General features: G+C 49.2%; 7 protein-coding genes across 7 annotated transcripts; 5 read left to right on the plus strand and 2 right to left on the minus strand.

Moving 5' to 3' along the window:
* Positions 1–112: 112 nt before the first annotated feature.
* Positions 113–2,105, plus strand: EDB91DRAFT_1234886 (uncharacterized protein; the record flags this gene model as incomplete). The annotated part of the gene is made up of 9 exons (XM_041321258.1): positions 113–213; positions 289–349; positions 398–447; positions 502–604; positions 660–772; positions 824–1,081; positions 1,132–1,195; positions 1,245–1,839; positions 1,891–2,105. The coding sequence occupies 9 exons, from the start codon at positions 113–115 to the stop codon at positions 2,103–2,105; spliced, it is 1,560 nt and encodes a 519-aa protein (XP_041182275.1).
* Positions 2,106–2,876: 771 nt separating this feature from the next.
* Positions 2,877–3,531, plus strand: EDB91DRAFT_612854 (heat shock protein 9/12-domain-containing protein). Its single transcript, XM_041327884.1, has 4 exons — positions 2,877–3,090; positions 3,148–3,234; positions 3,288–3,350; positions 3,406–3,531. Exons 1-4 carry the CDS (start codon positions 3,037–3,039, stop codon positions 3,463–3,465), a joined length of 264 nt encoding a protein of 87 aa, XP_041182276.1. The 5' UTR covers positions 2,877–3,036; the 3' UTR covers positions 3,466–3,531.
* Positions 3,506–5,376, minus strand: EDB91DRAFT_612841 (Josephin-domain-containing protein). Its single transcript, XM_041327883.1, has 6 exons — positions 5,182–5,376; positions 5,110–5,120; positions 4,944–5,055; positions 4,846–4,897; positions 4,737–4,787; positions 3,506–4,680 (listed from the first exon to the last, which is right to left on the minus strand). The coding sequence occupies exons 1-6, from the start codon at positions 5,276–5,278 to the stop codon at positions 3,597–3,599; spliced, it is 1,407 nt and encodes a 468-aa protein (XP_041182277.1). The 5' UTR covers positions 5,279–5,376; the 3' UTR covers positions 3,506–3,596.
* A 1-nt stretch (position 5,377) lies between these two features.
* EDB91DRAFT_612857 (putative autophagy protein Atg27) lies at positions 5,378–6,846 on the plus strand. Its single transcript, XM_041327885.1, has 5 exons — positions 5,378–5,721; positions 5,776–5,902; positions 5,957–6,242; positions 6,301–6,387; positions 6,439–6,846. Exons 1-5 carry the CDS (start codon positions 5,455–5,457, stop codon positions 6,548–6,550), a joined length of 879 nt encoding a protein of 292 aa, XP_041182278.1. The 5' UTR covers positions 5,378–5,454; the 3' UTR covers positions 6,551–6,846.
* Positions 6,847–7,530: 684 nt separating this feature from the next.
* Positions 7,531–9,131, minus strand: EDB91DRAFT_1106051 (uncharacterized protein). Its single transcript, XM_041317460.1, has 2 exons — positions 8,462–9,131; positions 7,531–8,402 (listed from the first exon to the last, which is right to left on the minus strand). The coding sequence occupies exons 1-2, from the start codon at positions 8,706–8,708 to the stop codon at positions 7,909–7,911; spliced, it is 741 nt and encodes a 246-aa protein (XP_041182279.1). The 5' UTR covers positions 8,709–9,131; the 3' UTR covers positions 7,531–7,908.
* Positions 9,132–10,247: 1,116 nt separating this feature from the next.
* Positions 10,248–10,920, plus strand: EDB91DRAFT_1243819 (uncharacterized protein; the record flags this gene model as incomplete). Its single annotated transcript, XM_041322342.1, has 2 exons — positions 10,248–10,584; positions 10,640–10,920. The coding sequence occupies 2 exons, from the start codon at positions 10,248–10,250 to the stop codon at positions 10,918–10,920; spliced, it is 618 nt and encodes a 205-aa protein (XP_041182280.1).
* Positions 10,921–12,483: 1,563 nt separating this feature from the next.
* Positions 12,484–14,585, plus strand: EDB91DRAFT_1106066 (uncharacterized protein). Its single transcript, XM_041317461.1, has 3 exons — positions 12,484–12,813; positions 12,889–13,731; positions 13,786–14,585. Exons 1-3 carry the CDS (start codon positions 12,739–12,741, stop codon positions 14,263–14,265), a joined length of 1,398 nt encoding a protein of 465 aa, XP_041182281.1. The 5' UTR covers positions 12,484–12,738; the 3' UTR covers positions 14,266–14,585.
* Positions 14,586–17,004: the final 2,419 nt, after the last annotated feature.

Below are 17,004 nucleotides of genomic sequence, written 5' to 3' on the forward strand. Positions count from 1 at the left end.
CAATCCGTGGCTCAACATCGAGACCGACGTTCTCTGCAGCTTCTGTTCACTAGCTGTCATGTCGTTCCATGTCGTTTTGCTTCAAGCCCTCCTGACCGTGTCCTCGTGCCTGATGGGCTCAGCCTACGGCTACATCCCGGCGCAGCCTTCCAACGACACGAGCCAGGTCAATGGTAATGCATCGAGGTTGGATCTTCAGTGGTACCCGAACGAGTGAGATTCTACAGCCAGTCGCGTGCCTTCCGCGTCCACATTCTGACCTGCTCCGTTTGGTTGCTTTATTGCCAGTTCGGATTGGGAGTACGTGTCCTACCAGCTTGTGGGTGCAGATAGCAACGGTACTACAAAGGTACGTAGATATCAGTAGGAGCTGAGTTCGGATCTTATTCTTGAGCAGGGGGCATTTGTACGCTTCACGGAGAGTTTAGCAAAGAACGAGACAAGTAGGCGTGAACGCTCTATCGGCTCGGTGAGGGGGCTCATACGGATGTTCACAGCAAGCACCCCTTGGATAGCTCTGGTAGCATGCGATGCTAATGCGACGAACTACTCTGAACAGGTTGACATATTTACGATGGCGAGCAGCGCGGGTGCTCAATCTGCTGTAAGAATGTTCAGTTCATATGTTGACAATTGCATATTCACTTTCTTCAATGTAGCTTCTGTATTCTCTTTATTCCGAAACTTGCGCCATCAATCCAGAGTATGCTGATCCCGCTAAATTTGACCAAGTCTTCGATATATTCGTAACTCAGTCAAAATCGGTCTCGAGGTGAAGTCGACTATGTATGCTCAGGCCCATCTATAGCTTACGGCTCCCTAGGATCATATACGATTTTGGGCAAAGTGGACCCACTAATACGTCCCTTTACGGGGACTTTGATGCAGCCACCTTGAACGCATCCGAAGCAATTATCAGCCAGTCTATAGTCTTAGGCTATCCCACCGCTCCTGGCTATCTGCTTGCAACTTTGCAGGCGTGGAATGCGACAGGAAGTAACTCTACGGGACCCAGTATCAACAATGGCTCCACTAGTCCGTCTACGGATCAGGGTGGTAACAAAGGGACAGATTTAGCTATGTGAAAATGGTTTGATAGTTTTTCAATTATATGGCTGAGACGGATCACAGGATCATCCTGTATGCTATCACCGGCTGTGTTTCAGCATTGTTTTGCGTCGTCATAGTCTCAGGGGTACGTCGGTGTGTACTGTTAATTGTTATTGATCTAAAAAGTTATCTAGGCAATTAGGGCAATACGCCATCCCGAGAGGTATGGCCCCCGAACTGCCCGTGGCGGAAGTCAAAGTCGAGCCAGAGGCCTTGGACGAGCCATTTTGGACACGTTCCCGATTGTGAAGTTTGGCACCGTGTCAAATGATCAGGATGATCCCACTTATAGGCCCAAGGACGTCGAATCACCTCCGGTGGATGTTGATACAACACTGCAACAGTCAGGTGATGCAGTGGAGATGGGCACTATCTCCAGGCAAGCAGTACAGCAACCATTACAACCAGTGGGAGAGACTAGCAACAGGCGCATTCCTACTGCTGGTGCTACAGAAGATGTGCATAGTCGGGAGGGTGCACGAGCTGTACCTCGGTTGACAACTCCACGACAGCCTGCTACTTCCGAAAGGTCACCAGCTTCACCACGAGATGCCGATCCGCTGATGCCAGAGGCAATCGGGCGTGAGACATGTCCCATCTGCATTGTTGACTTCGAGGAGGGGGATGAGCTAAGGGTATTGCCTTGCGAGGGCAAACATAGTTTCCACCAGACGTGCGTTGATCCATGGCTTCTAGAGCTCTCGGGTTCTTGCCCATTATGTCGACAAGGTGAATTTACCTCCTCGTGAACTCAATATATCTTTTGCTAACTGGTGATAGACTTTCACGCTCTTGAGACAATGTTGTCAGGAGACGCGGGCGATCGTGGTACCCATCATGAGTCTCCTCCCAACCGACGTATCAGCCAAGCGCCCTCAATTCAACAAAACCGCTTTTCTCGCTATTTACGATTTGCACGGCGGCGGCACCGTGAGCTTGGAGAACGTGATGATGATACTACGGACCCGTCTTTGGCTACGAACCATTCGCTATGACCGTATAGACATTTACCCATATTTTCCACTGATTTGTATTTGTATTTTGCACTCATAGCATGGTTCCCGGCTGTGAGGTGGGAGAACCTGCGCTGCAAGTAATGAGTATTCCCGAAGAGAACATAGTATTCTACTGTCAGTGCGTCTACTGATTCTATCACGATTCAATACTCAAGGGTCTCCACTTTGGTCAGGCTGTACAATGCACGTATATATGATGAGCTGCAACCTTTCAAAGGGGTCGGGTGACGACTACGGGGGTAGGCTGACATCTCACTGAGGTCACACGAGTTGAGGTCGAGTTGAGGTCCCTTGGTCGAGTCACTCAGTCTCCGAGTCACGTGAGCGCACACCGTCAGGATTAGCCGATGCTTGGAGTCGCTCCCGACGTGCAGTTTAGACTAATCCTCGACTGACTCTTCTTAATTGATTCCGAAGATCTAGATACCCCTTGTGGATACAGTATTTTTTGAGCGATCTATCAAGGGTTTCGCTGGTAGCTGTCTACAGTTCAGTGGACCTTCCAGTGAACAAATTATGGCCGACGTTATTCGAGAGCTACCAGTTCTCCTCGCCAAGCACTTCTCGCCTGCGCATGCACAGTTTGTCATTCATTGCATACTTGCCATCCGTGACATCAGCAGAAATAATTTATCGTCAGCAGCGTCACCGCGCCATGTCGACAAGCCAGCGTCATTCTTAATGACTTTCCAAATAAGGCGAAATGATTGACTTACATGCGTCATACCGACGTCACCTCGCCCAGTTCGGCAGGGTTTGGCCCAAGTTTGGCCCAGCTTCCCCGCCACTTCCAAAAGGTATAAAAGGACGAGGGATTTAGTTCTCCTCCCTTCACTCCTTTCTCTCTGTCCACACACACGCATAACATATTTTATCAACTTACGCTCTCACAACCAATAACATCTTCACTATGTCTGACACTGGACGTCAATCTATGACCGACAAGGCTGCTTCTACCATGAAGGTCCGAATCATTTCCTCCTCGATCTTAATACTTGCGCTAACCCAGACAATTTCTTAGCCCGACTCTCAGAAGTCGATGACCGAGCATGCTGGTGACAAGGTCAAAGGTGTATCTGATTCCGTCGCTTCTACTTTGCAACCTCAGGTTAGCCCCTTTCCGCTTTAAGATTACGAGCAAGGCTGACGGCCTGATTTCAGAGCGAGAAATCCACCACCCAGAAGGCCGGCGACACGTTGAGTGGAAACTCCAACGAAGACCAGGTGAGTCGACATTTGTCAGATGCTTTGTTTTTCTTTGCCTGACGAAACTTTATAGGAGTCTTTGACGGACAAGGCCAAGCACGTCATGGGCTTGGGGGGCGCGGAGAGAAAGTAGATAGGTTTTTTCAGACCTTGGAGAGTGTCACATTTTGTATATTATAATGGTGGACTCTTAAATGTACAACGCAATGCACTCGCTGGTTGTATGATTACTGTTAGCGACTTCAATCCAATATAAGTACACCTTCAACTACCAAATCTTGCGAGCCTTCTTCTACGCATCTCTTCCATACTTAAAGCTGCTTCTGCGTCGGTTTCTGATGCAACCGTGCTAGTATCTGCCTCCGATTGACCGTCCGTCTCGTTATCCTCGAGGGCTGTGGGGATATGCGACAAAGGTAATTGTCTCGTTGGAAGTGATTGTATTGGAAGGGGGGGAAATTCCGGAGCTGCACCCTCCAATGATGCTCTCAGTGCGGCCTGAAAGTTGGCGTCATCATCATCATAAACTCGGTCACGCTGCCCCATGCTATATGGTACCCTTGCTTCGGGAGGGGTCGCGTAGTCTGAGTCTTCAGAATCGTCATCATCAAAGTCTCCTCTGGCATGCCGTTCTGCTAATGAATCCGCAATTGCACGACGTAAATGTTCGTCTTCATTGCCATCATCTTGTGGTTCGCGTGGCGGTTGCCGACTTCCAAACCGTGCAACCTCCTCCTCGTACTGCTGTCTAAACTCCAATTCTTGCTCACGTCGCATGCGCTCCATGAGTATACGATCACGCTCCATGGACGCAGTAATCGGGTCAACGTCGGCGTTACCGTACGGGTCTTGGTTGGGAGGAATGCCTGGCATAGCTCCTCTGGTTGAACTCGATGAACTCGATCCGCGTATGTTAGGGGCGGATAGACTAGCTTGTGCGGGATGGTAGGAACCCGGCGTGGCCCATGAGCCACTGGGTTCTCCAGCCCCCATAAGCGATGCTTGTAAGGCTGCTTGCAGCTCCATATCTTCATTCTCGAAACCAGGTTCCACGTCATCCCGAGCTGCTGAAGTAGGATCTGGGAAAGTAGATGCGATCTCATCTGCGTCTACATGGGGAAGTTGAGAGTGTACATCTGGATCGATCTGCGTAACTGCGAAGATAGAGTATCCGTCGCTCTCAGCTTGTTGCAAGAACATGCCAAGGTAGAGTTTGCTGATCCATTGTGGCTGGCGCTTAGTGGAGTCGAGGTTGAACCAGTGGCCATCACCTGGATTAGAGAGATCTCCAAATCGTCGCAATGTGTACCAATGCTGATTCTGGTTGAGTACGAATGCGGCTTGGTTACTTGGGGGAGGACAATATAATGAGGAACGGGAGATGAGAACTCATGGCGGACGTACTGTGGCTCGTCCTGATATGGCTTCATAGCCTCAGAGCGCCAGCGTATCAGGCTAGAATAGAGTGCTTATAAGGTGGTCGCAGAAGCTGTACAACGTCAATTGGACAAACCTGAGATTCCAGACATTAAGTGCTTCCTCTAACACTTGCACAGAGAAAAATCCTGAGGAATAATTAGTCTCATGTAGTGAAAACTCGAAAGGAATAACCTGTATCATCCATGTTGGCACTAGTATGTACTCGAATGGCATCGCCATAACGCGATGACTCCTCCAGAGTGTCCATCTTCCGAGCAAATTCAGAGAGATCGGGGGCTGTGAACTATAGTGATCACGTAGGTGAGTGCATGGCTGCCAATTGTTGGTGAATACCAACATAGTTTCCCTCTGGAAATGGAGAAACTGAAGTCAATGATCACATCGAGCAACAGGTAATAAGGGCACGTACGAAGTAGCGAATTGAGCGCATGCTGCGCACAAAGATTTGATCCTTCCTGCTGCCTCTCATGATATATCATTTGCACCAGTTGCTCCAGTCCTGCCATGCTCGATTTCCTGCAAACTTGCTTGTTCAGTTGATGGTGATTGATGTAGTTATCCAAGCGGAAATGGCAGTGGCTTTGGACGCGCACGCGTGTCTTACGTAATTCGAATACTTACTTGTAACTGTTCGCCGTTGCGGCTTGCCCTCAAGTTTCATCGCCTTCCCCTCCGCATAACCATGATTCTCCGGCACCTCATAGCTCAGTCATTACCTTCCAACCTGTTCTCTTTACTTTTGTTATTATCTTCTACAGTCTATGTAACGGCAGAAGACTTTGATTGCCATGTCACGACCGAAGGGTTGACCTGGGACCTTACGCAGCTGAAAGGTGTGCAGACACTGAGCAGGACGAGAGAGTCGCCGCCTACAACTATGTTGGATGAGCTCAGATTTAGTCTGTGCGACGACTTGCCAACGTTGGAGGATGTGGCAGAAGGGGACCAGGCAAGTTTCAACCCGTTCAAATCGTGATATGTTAATGCTGATGTGAAAACGCAGTGCTTTTCTGGGACAAGGGCATGTTTGAGGACGAAGAACCAGAAGGAAGGGTACGATGACCGGGTGATTGCTGTCATACCTGTTGCGCAGTCGTCTTCACTTGGCCCGGAATATAAATCCCTTACTTGTAAGTGGAGCGTCTTTCTGATTTTCTGTTATGGCTACTAAACAACTATAACAGCACCGAAAGGTCTTTCCTTGACATTTCACGGAGCCTCGTATCCCTCCAACGATCCAATACCACAATCCATACAGTTCTCCCTCTTGTGTGCCGACACCACAGACCCTACATTCGTCGCTTATGAGAACGGAACAGTACATGTCGAGTGGAGTACACCCTCCGGGTGTTCAACTGCTGAGCAATCCCCACCACAAGAGGATGACAAGACTGGTGATGGAGGCAGCAGCGATAGTGACGAGAAACCAACGGAGAGCGTGGGCAGTGGGCTTGGATTCTTCTTCATTGTGTGAGCGGTGGTTAATCCATCAGGAATATGACTGTCGTGACTGACACCTTATTTCTAGCTTGCTTCTTGCATTTGCAGCGTATTTCGGACTAGGAGCATACTACAATTATTCTACATATGGTGCTCGCGGCGTGGATCTTATACCGTGAGTGCCATCACAATTCTTTTCAGGAGCACCTCCTAACAGCTTGCATAGACATCGAGACTTTTGGCGCGAAGTGCCATATATGTTACAAGACGTCGTATCTCATCTATGTTCGACAGTTCGACCCCGGCGGTCGAGCCGTGGAGGGTACATCGCCGTATGATGATTGCGTTCTGTTTCCTGGGACATGCCTTTTCTATTCAAGCATTTCAGATATAGACGCGGCACATACTTTTTAACCTAATTACCCTAACTCCTTTATGTGTTGGACTACGCTGGACACAGAAAGGAGGTGCGAGGTGAATAAAGATGTATCGTCCTTCTGAAACCGACGCAGATGAAATCCACGCAGTCCAATTAATCAGCATCACTATTGCGCCTGTTCACAATTACTCCTAGTCGCAAGCATTCCGTCTCATCTCATATAACGACCCCGGGCTCGTCGGCTTTTAATCTAGTCCCCGCTGTATCGCCACTGACTTCGAAGGCCTGTTCCAGCTCAAGCGCCTGCTTTTAGACTGAGAAGCCCGCCAAGCAGCAACAGCAACTCCTTGGACGTGGCTCGCAGTCCGCAGGTATTTCATGTATTTTAAGTTATCAGGCACTCAAAGCCATCAAACAAGTGGCCATTATAGACGACTGGGTCTGGCTACTGCTGCTACCCCTCACATTCTGAGCCGTTCCATCAGGGTCGCCAATGGGATAATTGGCGCAGGTGTCATACTGCTTCTTCACCAGCCGCTGCTATTGCTATAATGACTGGAGCGCCTCGGGAATATCAACGACGATATTGTGCTTGCTCTGGCTGCTTTCAGCAAGCTCGGAGGGCGCGACATCGATCTTGCGTTGTCCGTCGCTACTGCTGCCACTGCAGTATTGAACACCGACTTGATGGTTTCGAGAAGGTCTGCAAGGTCGGATCCAGGTGCTGCGAGTACTAAGCTCGCGGAAGACTGGTGGGTTCGTTCAAACGTAGGGAACTGAATGAACGATAGCGATGGATTGAGAGGTTAGTGAGGCGGGTTTCATTAATCGTCACACCACACCCTTTAAGTTGCTACTTGCCGCTCATCGATAGTAATCGTTAGTTGAGATGAACTGATGCACCAACCTCGAGCTCTAGCGCAACTAGACTTCGTCCCACTCATATCACCTACTGCTTCAGAATTAAAAATCGATCATATAGAAATACATTGCATTGCATAGGGATTGAGTATGTTGTAAAAGTGCAAGTGTCCTGGTATACGTGACTAGTCTATCCAAGTCATTCCGGTAGATCGTAAACATTGCAGAGCGAGATACAGCAAGATAGCGATAAAAACGTGAGTAGGAGGCGGTCGAATATCGATGTGCAGGAGTGAGTGGTAATGGCAATGATGATACAAAGTAAAGTAAGAGCTGGCAGTGACGGTCCATGGAGTCCGATTGAAGTCCATTGAAGGGCGAGTCCGATATATCGAAGTCCAATGTGTTGAGAATAATGAGTCGATGCGGCCAGCACACGGCGAGATGGGTCACAGATCAAACATTCTGAGAGAAGTAAATATCCCAGCTATCCGAGCCGTCTCGAGCTCTGGTGATGCCAGCAAAGAAAACTTTCGGGCCCAAAAAGTCAACGCGCTTCACGCCCTGCGCATGTTCGCGCGGGTCAGCACGGGACCTGGCCCTGAAAAAATCAATAGCGGCACTAACCGCATGTGAAAGTCTATGCATTTGCATCTCGTGCGATGCAACTCCTCGGTTGAGGGTTTCACGTATCTTGAACAGGACATCATTCACAGTGATGCCGTGAGAGTTCACAACCTCTATCGTCCAAGCGGGGAGCTCAGGAATAGTAATAGTCATACGATAGACTGGCGGTTGTACCGCAAATTCCCGAAGTCTGGTAGGTGGACAGTCAGGTCGCAGTTGCACACATGCTAGGTCTCGCGTGACGTTAAACATCATATTGGGACCACGGCTCAAGAGGGGGTGCAAGACTATCAACGAAGAGTGGGGTGTGGAAGAATGTTGGTCTAAGAAACAATAGATATGAGGTCTGCGTAAGGTATGAACGAAGATAATGAACGCATACACGACACAGGAATTTGGTGCAAGGGTGCATTAGGGTGTGGGAGGGATACCGTGTGGAGGTGGGGCGCGTTTGTGATCGTTATCGGGAGCGATACAGTGTGTAGGTGCGGCGTGTTTGGGGTCGGTACCGGGGATGTTGGGCACGCGGACCAACGGTCAGATGAATGGCCATAGAAGGCCTGATTATGATCGGGAGATGCCCAAGACTTATGGCTGTGTGAAGAAGAGGAGCCCATGCGGTAGTGCATCGTGGTGGATTTGAGTCAGGGAGATTGGGCAAGTCAGGAGGAGTGAAGGCGGGGGTGGGGCGGGATTGCGGGGATGCGCAGTGACTCGACGACCATCCTGCACGTTATCTTTTATAGCCCACCAAGAAGCGTCGGGAAGTTACTTGCGCGCTTATCGTTCCCATCGTGAGTCAGGAGCTGATAGGAGAACGCTGCGCACAGAGGTATGGACCAGACAGCGAACACCATTGAATATGGTCAGAAGTCAAGGTTAGACGCCAAATCATTGATGGCGCTGGGCGGGAATTCCAAATATGGATATGGGGCGGGATTCTTGGCGGCGCAACTACGCCATACGAGGCAAGCGTCGGGAACTGTGCGTTGATGGTGGCCTCACGAGACACTGATCGATAAGCACATCGGTGGAGCTTATCGTTATCGATGAACTTGAGCGCCAGATTTTAAGCTTATACCACCATTAATGCATCCCTAGACTCACAAACTCCCCGTGCCGATATGAATGAATACATGTTAGTACTCCTATAACTATTACTTATGAATTCTAAATTAATAGCCGCAGCGCCCCATTGCGATGATCCGGTCCGCGCAGTTCACACGTGTAGGTCAACCTGAATTCAACACTTCTTTCATCGCTTCCAGTCACGATCGAGCTACGTGAACGCGTTTCCCCCCTGTAAATCACCAATCCCTAGAAGCTTCGGGTCCACACGACTCTGCGAGTGCGATCATACCGTGGAGATAAGATTCTAATGCGCTTTGAAATCATAGCGTCCGTACAAATGGTCCATTACGACGACGAGGCGGTGCACGTGGTCGTCGTCGGTCGACACCAGAGCACTGCACGAACGATTTTTTGGGCGCATAAATTCAGCCGAAAGATGCTTCTCTATCCACAAGCGAGAACTGGAGTATGTGGTTAGTCAGAATTTCGCCGCTTGTTAAATACAAAGCTCTTGCCGCATCGCACGAATCTCTTCAGAGGGAGTTGGTTTGTGCGTGTCCTTGCCCTAACCTGCGCACAACTATGGTTGCGTACCAGGATATGACTGCTAAAGAAGTAGCATACCCAGTCACGAGAAAGGATGTGCGCCGTCGTCGAATGGACCCGTGGGTTTGGTGCCTTCAAGTTCATCCGTGATCTAAGCTGTGCGTTGCGCATACAGCTCCAATATACAGCTTTTGCGAGTAAAAATCTGCGCCAACGATGGGAACACCCTTTTAGTGTGCGCGTCTGTGATCTCTGAGCTAACGTGGTTTTTTTTCTCGCTGTGAGCTACGTCTACTCGATAGCGCAGCGCTCATGGTAATCACCTGGGAGTTCGGAAAGGTCGATACCCCAGTTCTAAGGTTCGTCCGAAGATTCGGTTGGGTTGGACTGAACGCAAGATTGCAAAATATTTGCCAGTGTAATTATCTTTCTGCAGACTCAGGAGTCAGAAAACAGGTTTGAGGGGCTGTTATCACGTGTCCGTTGTGACTTGAATCGCTGAGTGATATCCCATCCTCACTCACAGATTACCACCATGACGCACATCTCCAATGCAAGTACAGCAAACGACGAACCCGCCCAAGGCTTACGACGATGATCCCGGAGCATACCAGTCCTCTTTGGAAAATACGTTGGTGAACGGCTCGACGCCATCCCCACGGCCCCCACCCCCTCGCGCGAGTGCGGGTGTCTATCAAAGCTCCGAGTCGGACTCAGATCCAGATCCAGATGACGATATGCCTCTGGATGCACTGCGCAACAAGACTAAGCATGTATCTGAGAAGAGAAAAACAGATGCTATGTCCTCGTCCGACCAAAGCAGCTTTGGCGAGGGCAGTGATATCACTCCTCAGCCCCCGCAACAAAAACGCCTCAAACGCACAAAAGGTACTGATATTTTTTCCGATGGGTTTACACATTGTCTCAATTGCCATTATGGCAGGCCACCGCCTAGCCCGTAGGTCGATCGAGAATAATTCTCGCTGTGATACAGAGTCCCTTGCTTTTACTTCGCATCTTGATGGACTGCCCCCGCTTGTGTCGCCCTGGGAATCCGCTGCAAGCTCAAGCACAACCGATGAAGAACTCCTACATACTCCCCATGAGTCACCCAAATTCAAGGGGATTCGTCGCGAAAAGACGAGGACGTATTATCGTGGTATGAAGATCCTGACTCTTCACCTTAGCGCTTGGCACGGGGTTATCGTACAGCTCCTGATTTAGATCTCAAGGAGATGTCCTCTTAGCGGAACTCGATAGCATACAGACATTCGCAACAGATGTAAAGATTATTTACGCTGCTTTGCAATAAGGGGCCCCTTTCATTTCCGAACTCGCAACTAACGTGAAAGCGATACGAAAATCATGGTCACATTCACGTTCATCCTGATCTGATGGAGTGATGAACTTCATCAGCTTCTAACCATCTAGAGCTCTTTGCTGAGCCATTGCAAGTTATGCCCCAGTGATCTACTGCATAGCCACTTCCCCAGCTTCTCTGTTTCAAATCTTAGGTGAGTTCACCGTGATACGCCCTCCATAGGCTACGCCTCATACTGAACCAACATAAATTGTGACGACATGTAGGCCCTACGCGGGGGCTATGTGATAACGGTGCCATTCAATGTGTCTCTTTGTCAGACCAGTCTCAGTAGGGATTTCGTGCAAGTAAGACTAGTATGTGCATACGTTGTGACCAATTTGGGAAAAGTTTGCAACTTGGAAGCGATATGCGTCGATATCGCATGGACGGTCAGCTCAGTACAAAAAAAAATCGATGAACGCGGCACATAGTCGGGATGGGCTCAATGTATTTGGTTGTCAAGTTAGCCCGCTCGCGCAGGAGATCCTTGTTCGGATCGCGACCTGAAGACAAGGGAGTTGTGAAAACCGAATAAAATTTACGTTTAGTCTTGATGACGGCCTTTCTGAATCAATACTCCCTGACCCATCAGAATATCATATGCGCCTTAGTGGGTAATGAGTAAGGGCAGTGAAAGTATGAGCTAATCGCGAATTTTATGATTTCACGGTCTTTTAAAAAAGCTTATGACTGCTGATGGACAATTTCGGCAGAACCGGTGCAGTTGTGGATCCTTGATATGATCTACTCATTGAGTCACTGGGCTCGCATGGCATCAGCAGCGCATCAAGATGTGAGACAGTTCCTCATCGAGACAAGGATAGTATTTGTATGTTGGGTGACTGAGCCCCTGGTTGTTGTGGGGGTGACGGGTGAGGCACGCTCCACAGGACCCGACGCTCAGAAGCCTGCGTCGTCTCGGAAAGGTTATGAGATCGGACCGGCATATCATGATGACAGCAAGCGCTATGTGGCTGATTATGCTTGCTGATCATTCTACGATTGGCACTGGTGCCAATCGCCCACGACAAGTGCTAAATAAAGGTACGAGACAGCATGGTCCACGATGTCATTGAATTTTCAAGAGAAACGTTACCGTGTATTTGCCAGAATGAGGGATCACAGGAAATGACACACGTCCGTGCAAACGCGCCGGCGCTAGTTATCTCTCCTACAGAAAAAAAAAACAATTATTCCTGTTGGGCATAGAAGCAGTCCTCGAGGCACGCCGACATGACGGCCAGTCTGCGGTAGAAAATCTTTGAAGAAAGATGAAAAAAAGAAAATATGGGTGTGAGTACGATAAGGAACAGTATGATGCGACGAAGTAGTACGATTTGAACTGATTAGATGTCCGACTGTCCATAGATGGGAGGTTGATGAAACGATCTGCTTCCTCGGGTTCAACTTGCCTAAAGACATATTGTTGCCGTTGCCCGCCTGTGCCCGTGCTAGTTGGAAGCGCCTTGTCTAGAGACTCATCCTTCTATGGCCTCCGTTATGCCGACTTTCATGAAAACACGCCCGTGGCTTTACTCTAAAATTACCGTGTACGTATACTTTCACATATAAAGTTACCGTCCGGAAATCTGCCTCGTGCCCTCTTTATCGCTCCACTCGCTCTTTGCTCCCACAATATCTTTTTTTCCTTCAGCGCGATACCTCCCTCCTACCTAACAATGCCTGTTGAGAGATCGCGGGGCTCAATGAAGCGCGAGTATTCAGATGGTATGTTTAGCACTTCATCCTATGTTGTATTCATAGACTCATCACGGTGTATTACTCTAAATCAATAGGCGCCCTACTAACTTGGACTCTTCCCTCTTGAGCCTGCATCTCCTCAGAGCATTGCCTTTGCACCGAACCTAACGCCCATAACTTTCAACGATCCTCCTATTGCCCTTGAAACTACCTTTGAACCTGTGCTCTTTCCCACTCCTACTGGAGAATGTTCGTCCCGCCGGCCCACGCATAGCAAAAAGCGGCCCGACGATCATATCCCCCGTCCCCCTAATGCATTCATCCTCTTCCGCTCATCCTTCATCAAAAGCCAGCACGTATCTACAGGAGTGGAAACTAACCACAGCACACTTTCAAAGATAATCGGTCTTACGTGGCAGAATATGCCCCATGACGAGCGCCAGATTTGGCACGCAAAGGCAAAGAAGGCATTGGAGGATCATAGGCGGAAGTGGCCGCAGTATGCTTTCCGCCCTTCTCATGCAAAAGCCAAGGGTGGAACTGAGAAGCGGAAAGTTCGGGAAGTGGAGCCGAAGGACATGAAACGCTGCGCGAAAATTGCCGAACTCCTTGTAGAGGGAAAGAAGGGCCAGGAGCTTGAAGACGCAATTCAGGAATTCGATCGCACGCACGTCCCTGAGGTTGTTACCCGCTTCGAGGCTCCCATCACTGCTCGAGCATATCGCCGATCTTCATCCGCTCCTATTGACTATCCGGAAACGAAGAAGTCATTCATTTTATCCTCACCAGCGTCTCGTCGTATACGTGCTACGAGTAGCCACCCGTCCCTCTCGTCGACTTGGAAATCTCAGTGCGAGGATCTTCCACTGAGGTCTGATAGTCTAGCGTCAGAGGACTGCCTCGATTTCTCGACATCGTCTTCATTTATTTCATCAAGTTATTCGTTCCCTGCCAAACCTCAACCATCGATGGTGAGTCGCCCCCGACTATTCTCTCTCTCTAATGCTAACAATTTTTTACTCCAGGAATTCGACCCTTTTATGTTCGACGTAGCGTTCGGCAATTCGATAGCGTCCGCGGGTCCAACTTTCCCAGATTTCTCTCCTTCACCATGCGAGACACGGGTTCAAACACCTTCATTAGTTATCGATACCTCACTGTGCAGCGGCGACTGGTCGCAAGCTTCATCACCATACTGCAACTCTCCTGTCACGCCCCAAATTCCCCTCGACCCTTCAGCTTTCGATACTCTATGTGCGGAAGGCAACGATCTGTTCACATCTAGTTCGTTTTCCTTCAACGACTCATATTCCCTGCCTTGCAACGGGGGATATTCAGACAGCTTCAGCGCATTCGGTCCCCCCGAAAATTTCGACGCATCCTCGTTCCCGCATCAAGATTTCTTCTCGAAAGACCAATTTTCGTTGTTCGAACCAGGAAAATTGGAGCTTGCCAGCGTGGATATGGAATTTTCCGCTTTCATGTCATCAATGTCCGCCTTCTGACCACGAGTGTACTATTTTTCCTTTGCGAACGCGGTTTCCCACTAAGTATCTAACCGATGTATTTTTACTTGCAAATACGGAACTCTCCAGTGTAACAACTTATCAACTCTTCTCACCTCATTGCGATACATATTTCCGTCATACCCACTTGGCTGTGTATAGTTATACCTATCTACATGTACTTAGAACGATTTCTCCATTTGCCAGCGCAATGGAAGAGAATTTTCATAGATTTCTGCGATTATCTTACCTTGGACATGATCATGAGGACCTCAAGAATGACGGCATTCATGCACACTTGGGGAAGGAGCGACTATATCGTCCATATCGGGTCATGGTGTACATGCTAGCATGAATCGTAAGAGCCCACAAGGTTCCCAGAACGCATGAGGCAAGTGTAGAATGGAAGAAGATAGGGCACGTGTGTTTAAACTCTTGATGTCACGAGGTCCCCGCCGACGAAGATGGGAAAGAGGCTGAAAGAGGGTAGCACCGGTTTATTTCCTCGCGTTACTGCCGGACGCCGGGACTGTGAGGGTTAATATGGAGCGCGATCATCGGGGGCAAACAGAGTGTCATATATGTGCACATGTATATCGACCGAGGGCGCTGGAACCGTATAGTGTGAGTCGTGAGGATCACTGTGCGATGTGGAGTGTGCCCTAGCAGTGAGGCAACCTTTGGCGAGAAGAAGCAGCTGATCAGCTTCGGACGTCATGAACGCTGGCGAAAGACGGCCCATACTTCGCGACCGCCACTATTACATCGCATTTCGTAAGTTATCACAGATATGGCAGATCGATGATCCATCGGAAGTCGATGTGTACTTAGCGGACGGCACATGACGCTCGAGCTTTAAGATTAAGCTCCACGAAGTTGCTTCAAGGTTTGGATTCGGTATCTGAAGGGGATAGAACTCATTAGGTCCCGCGGGACAGGAAGACGGAGGAATCCTTGTACCCTCTTGTACCTTGTACCTTGTTCCAAGACAGCGTTGTATTCGGGGCGCTGGGGATATTGGTTTCCCGCCCGGCGAGTGTATCGATACCTGGGAATCATCATCGAGGCTGTCAAGGAAGAAGAAAAAATGTTCACCATGGAAACACCGCTAGTTGATACTATGTAAATATGGGCGTCTCGCAGCTTGGACCAAGCCACTCCAAGACAGCAAGCACATGCCTAGAGCGACCCAGACAGCTTGCTCGCAAGTCAATTTTCAGAAGAGTCATTCGAAGCTATATGTATTACACAATGGGTCTTAGCATATTCTCAGTGTCGTGAAAGTGGTTTGCTGCCAGATCTGAGAATCGCTCGCTCGCTAGCGTTATATATAGATGCTGAAAGGATGTGGTCTATCAAGCCGCGGTTTCGGGGAAGACAACTTACCTCGGAATGTTACGAGAAAATCCATGTCGCGTAGCCCAAGCGTCGGACTACTGCCCATACCATGAATGACAAGTGCTGGGCACTACCCTGGTTAATTTTCCAGACATGGAGCAGGACACCTTCATTCAGCAGTACGCAGAAGAATGAAGGTCGCATTCCTACTAGACGTGCTCAGTCCTGAGTCGGCATGATGGTCTGTAGCGCGTGCGCATAGAGCGCTAGTTTTGGGAATGCCATATTAACACCTCAGCTCGTCGCATCCCGCTCTTTGACCTCAAGAATCCGGGGAGAGTCGTTACTCGGTGGCCTGGCAGTTGCTCTCAATTGCCATGGTGTCAGTTCAAGGACTCCCGCAATCGATCAATAGATGTTTCGGGAGGCGGGCGTGTTCAGCAGGCGATCATGGTTGTATGAGCTGCCGGCTGTGGTGGAGACGATGTTGGACGTCTAAGTCTTGTCGTTTGGCATTCGCCGAGCCAAATATGGTAGGTGCAGTAATCGTCGGTGACCGTGACTGAGGAGCCGTCACGACTCACGACACTAGTACTTGCGAGTTACAGTGGTTTCATTAGTAGGCATGATGTTTTGCCCCAGCACGTCAACAAGCAAGACGACAAATTTTTTGAGGTGCGTTTTGGTATTGTTCCTCCGCACCCCTTTGAAATCGAAATCATAACACATGTAATTACAGGGTTCATGCAACGCCCTACATAAATGACGCCTTCATCTAGAGACAAGTAGTCAAAGAAAGAGAACTTGTGTTCTTCTGGGTTGTGCTGCCGAAAAGTGCATCACACTTTGAGCCTGATGATGACTTCCAGTCATTAACATCGCGGAATTGGTCAGGAGCATCCACATCTCGTGAGTTGAACGGCTTACTTGAGTTCTCATAATCAATACATATACTGCTGTTGATACTGAAAGGTAAGTTTTCAGTATTCTACCTTTTGGTGTAACGGTTATGCGGACGGCAGTCTGACCTACTTACACAGGCTCGAGGACAGTAATCCTTTTAGTTGTCGCTGTCACTGTTCCATCTGGGAATTTCCCTCATCGCACTGGCAGCTGAGCGTATTTCCACTTTGAAGTCTTCCACTTTGACTTCAAAGTGGAAATACACCGTGTTGGCCCAGGTTGTCGCGCGTGTCACTGTAGATTGCGCCCTTGGTCCTTGGTAAGCCTCGTTCATTCTTGTCGATTCCCTCCTTAGTACGGGGCTCGACAGTTACGTCGACGAGGTTGAATTGAATTTAATTAGACTATCAACTCTTTCATTTCCGCCTTGTCCGAATACGCTGTCTTCCTATCCTGTTTGTAAGTTCGCATCTCTGCTTTCGTTCATGAACAACTATT

This window comes from Suillus paluster, assembly GCF_016628075.1.
Source record: "Suillus paluster strain FC165 chromosome Unknown EDB91scaffold_5, whole genome shotgun sequence".
NCBI classification, from domain to species: domain Eukaryota; kingdom Fungi; phylum Basidiomycota; class Agaricomycetes; order Boletales; family Suillaceae; genus Suillus; species Suillus paluster.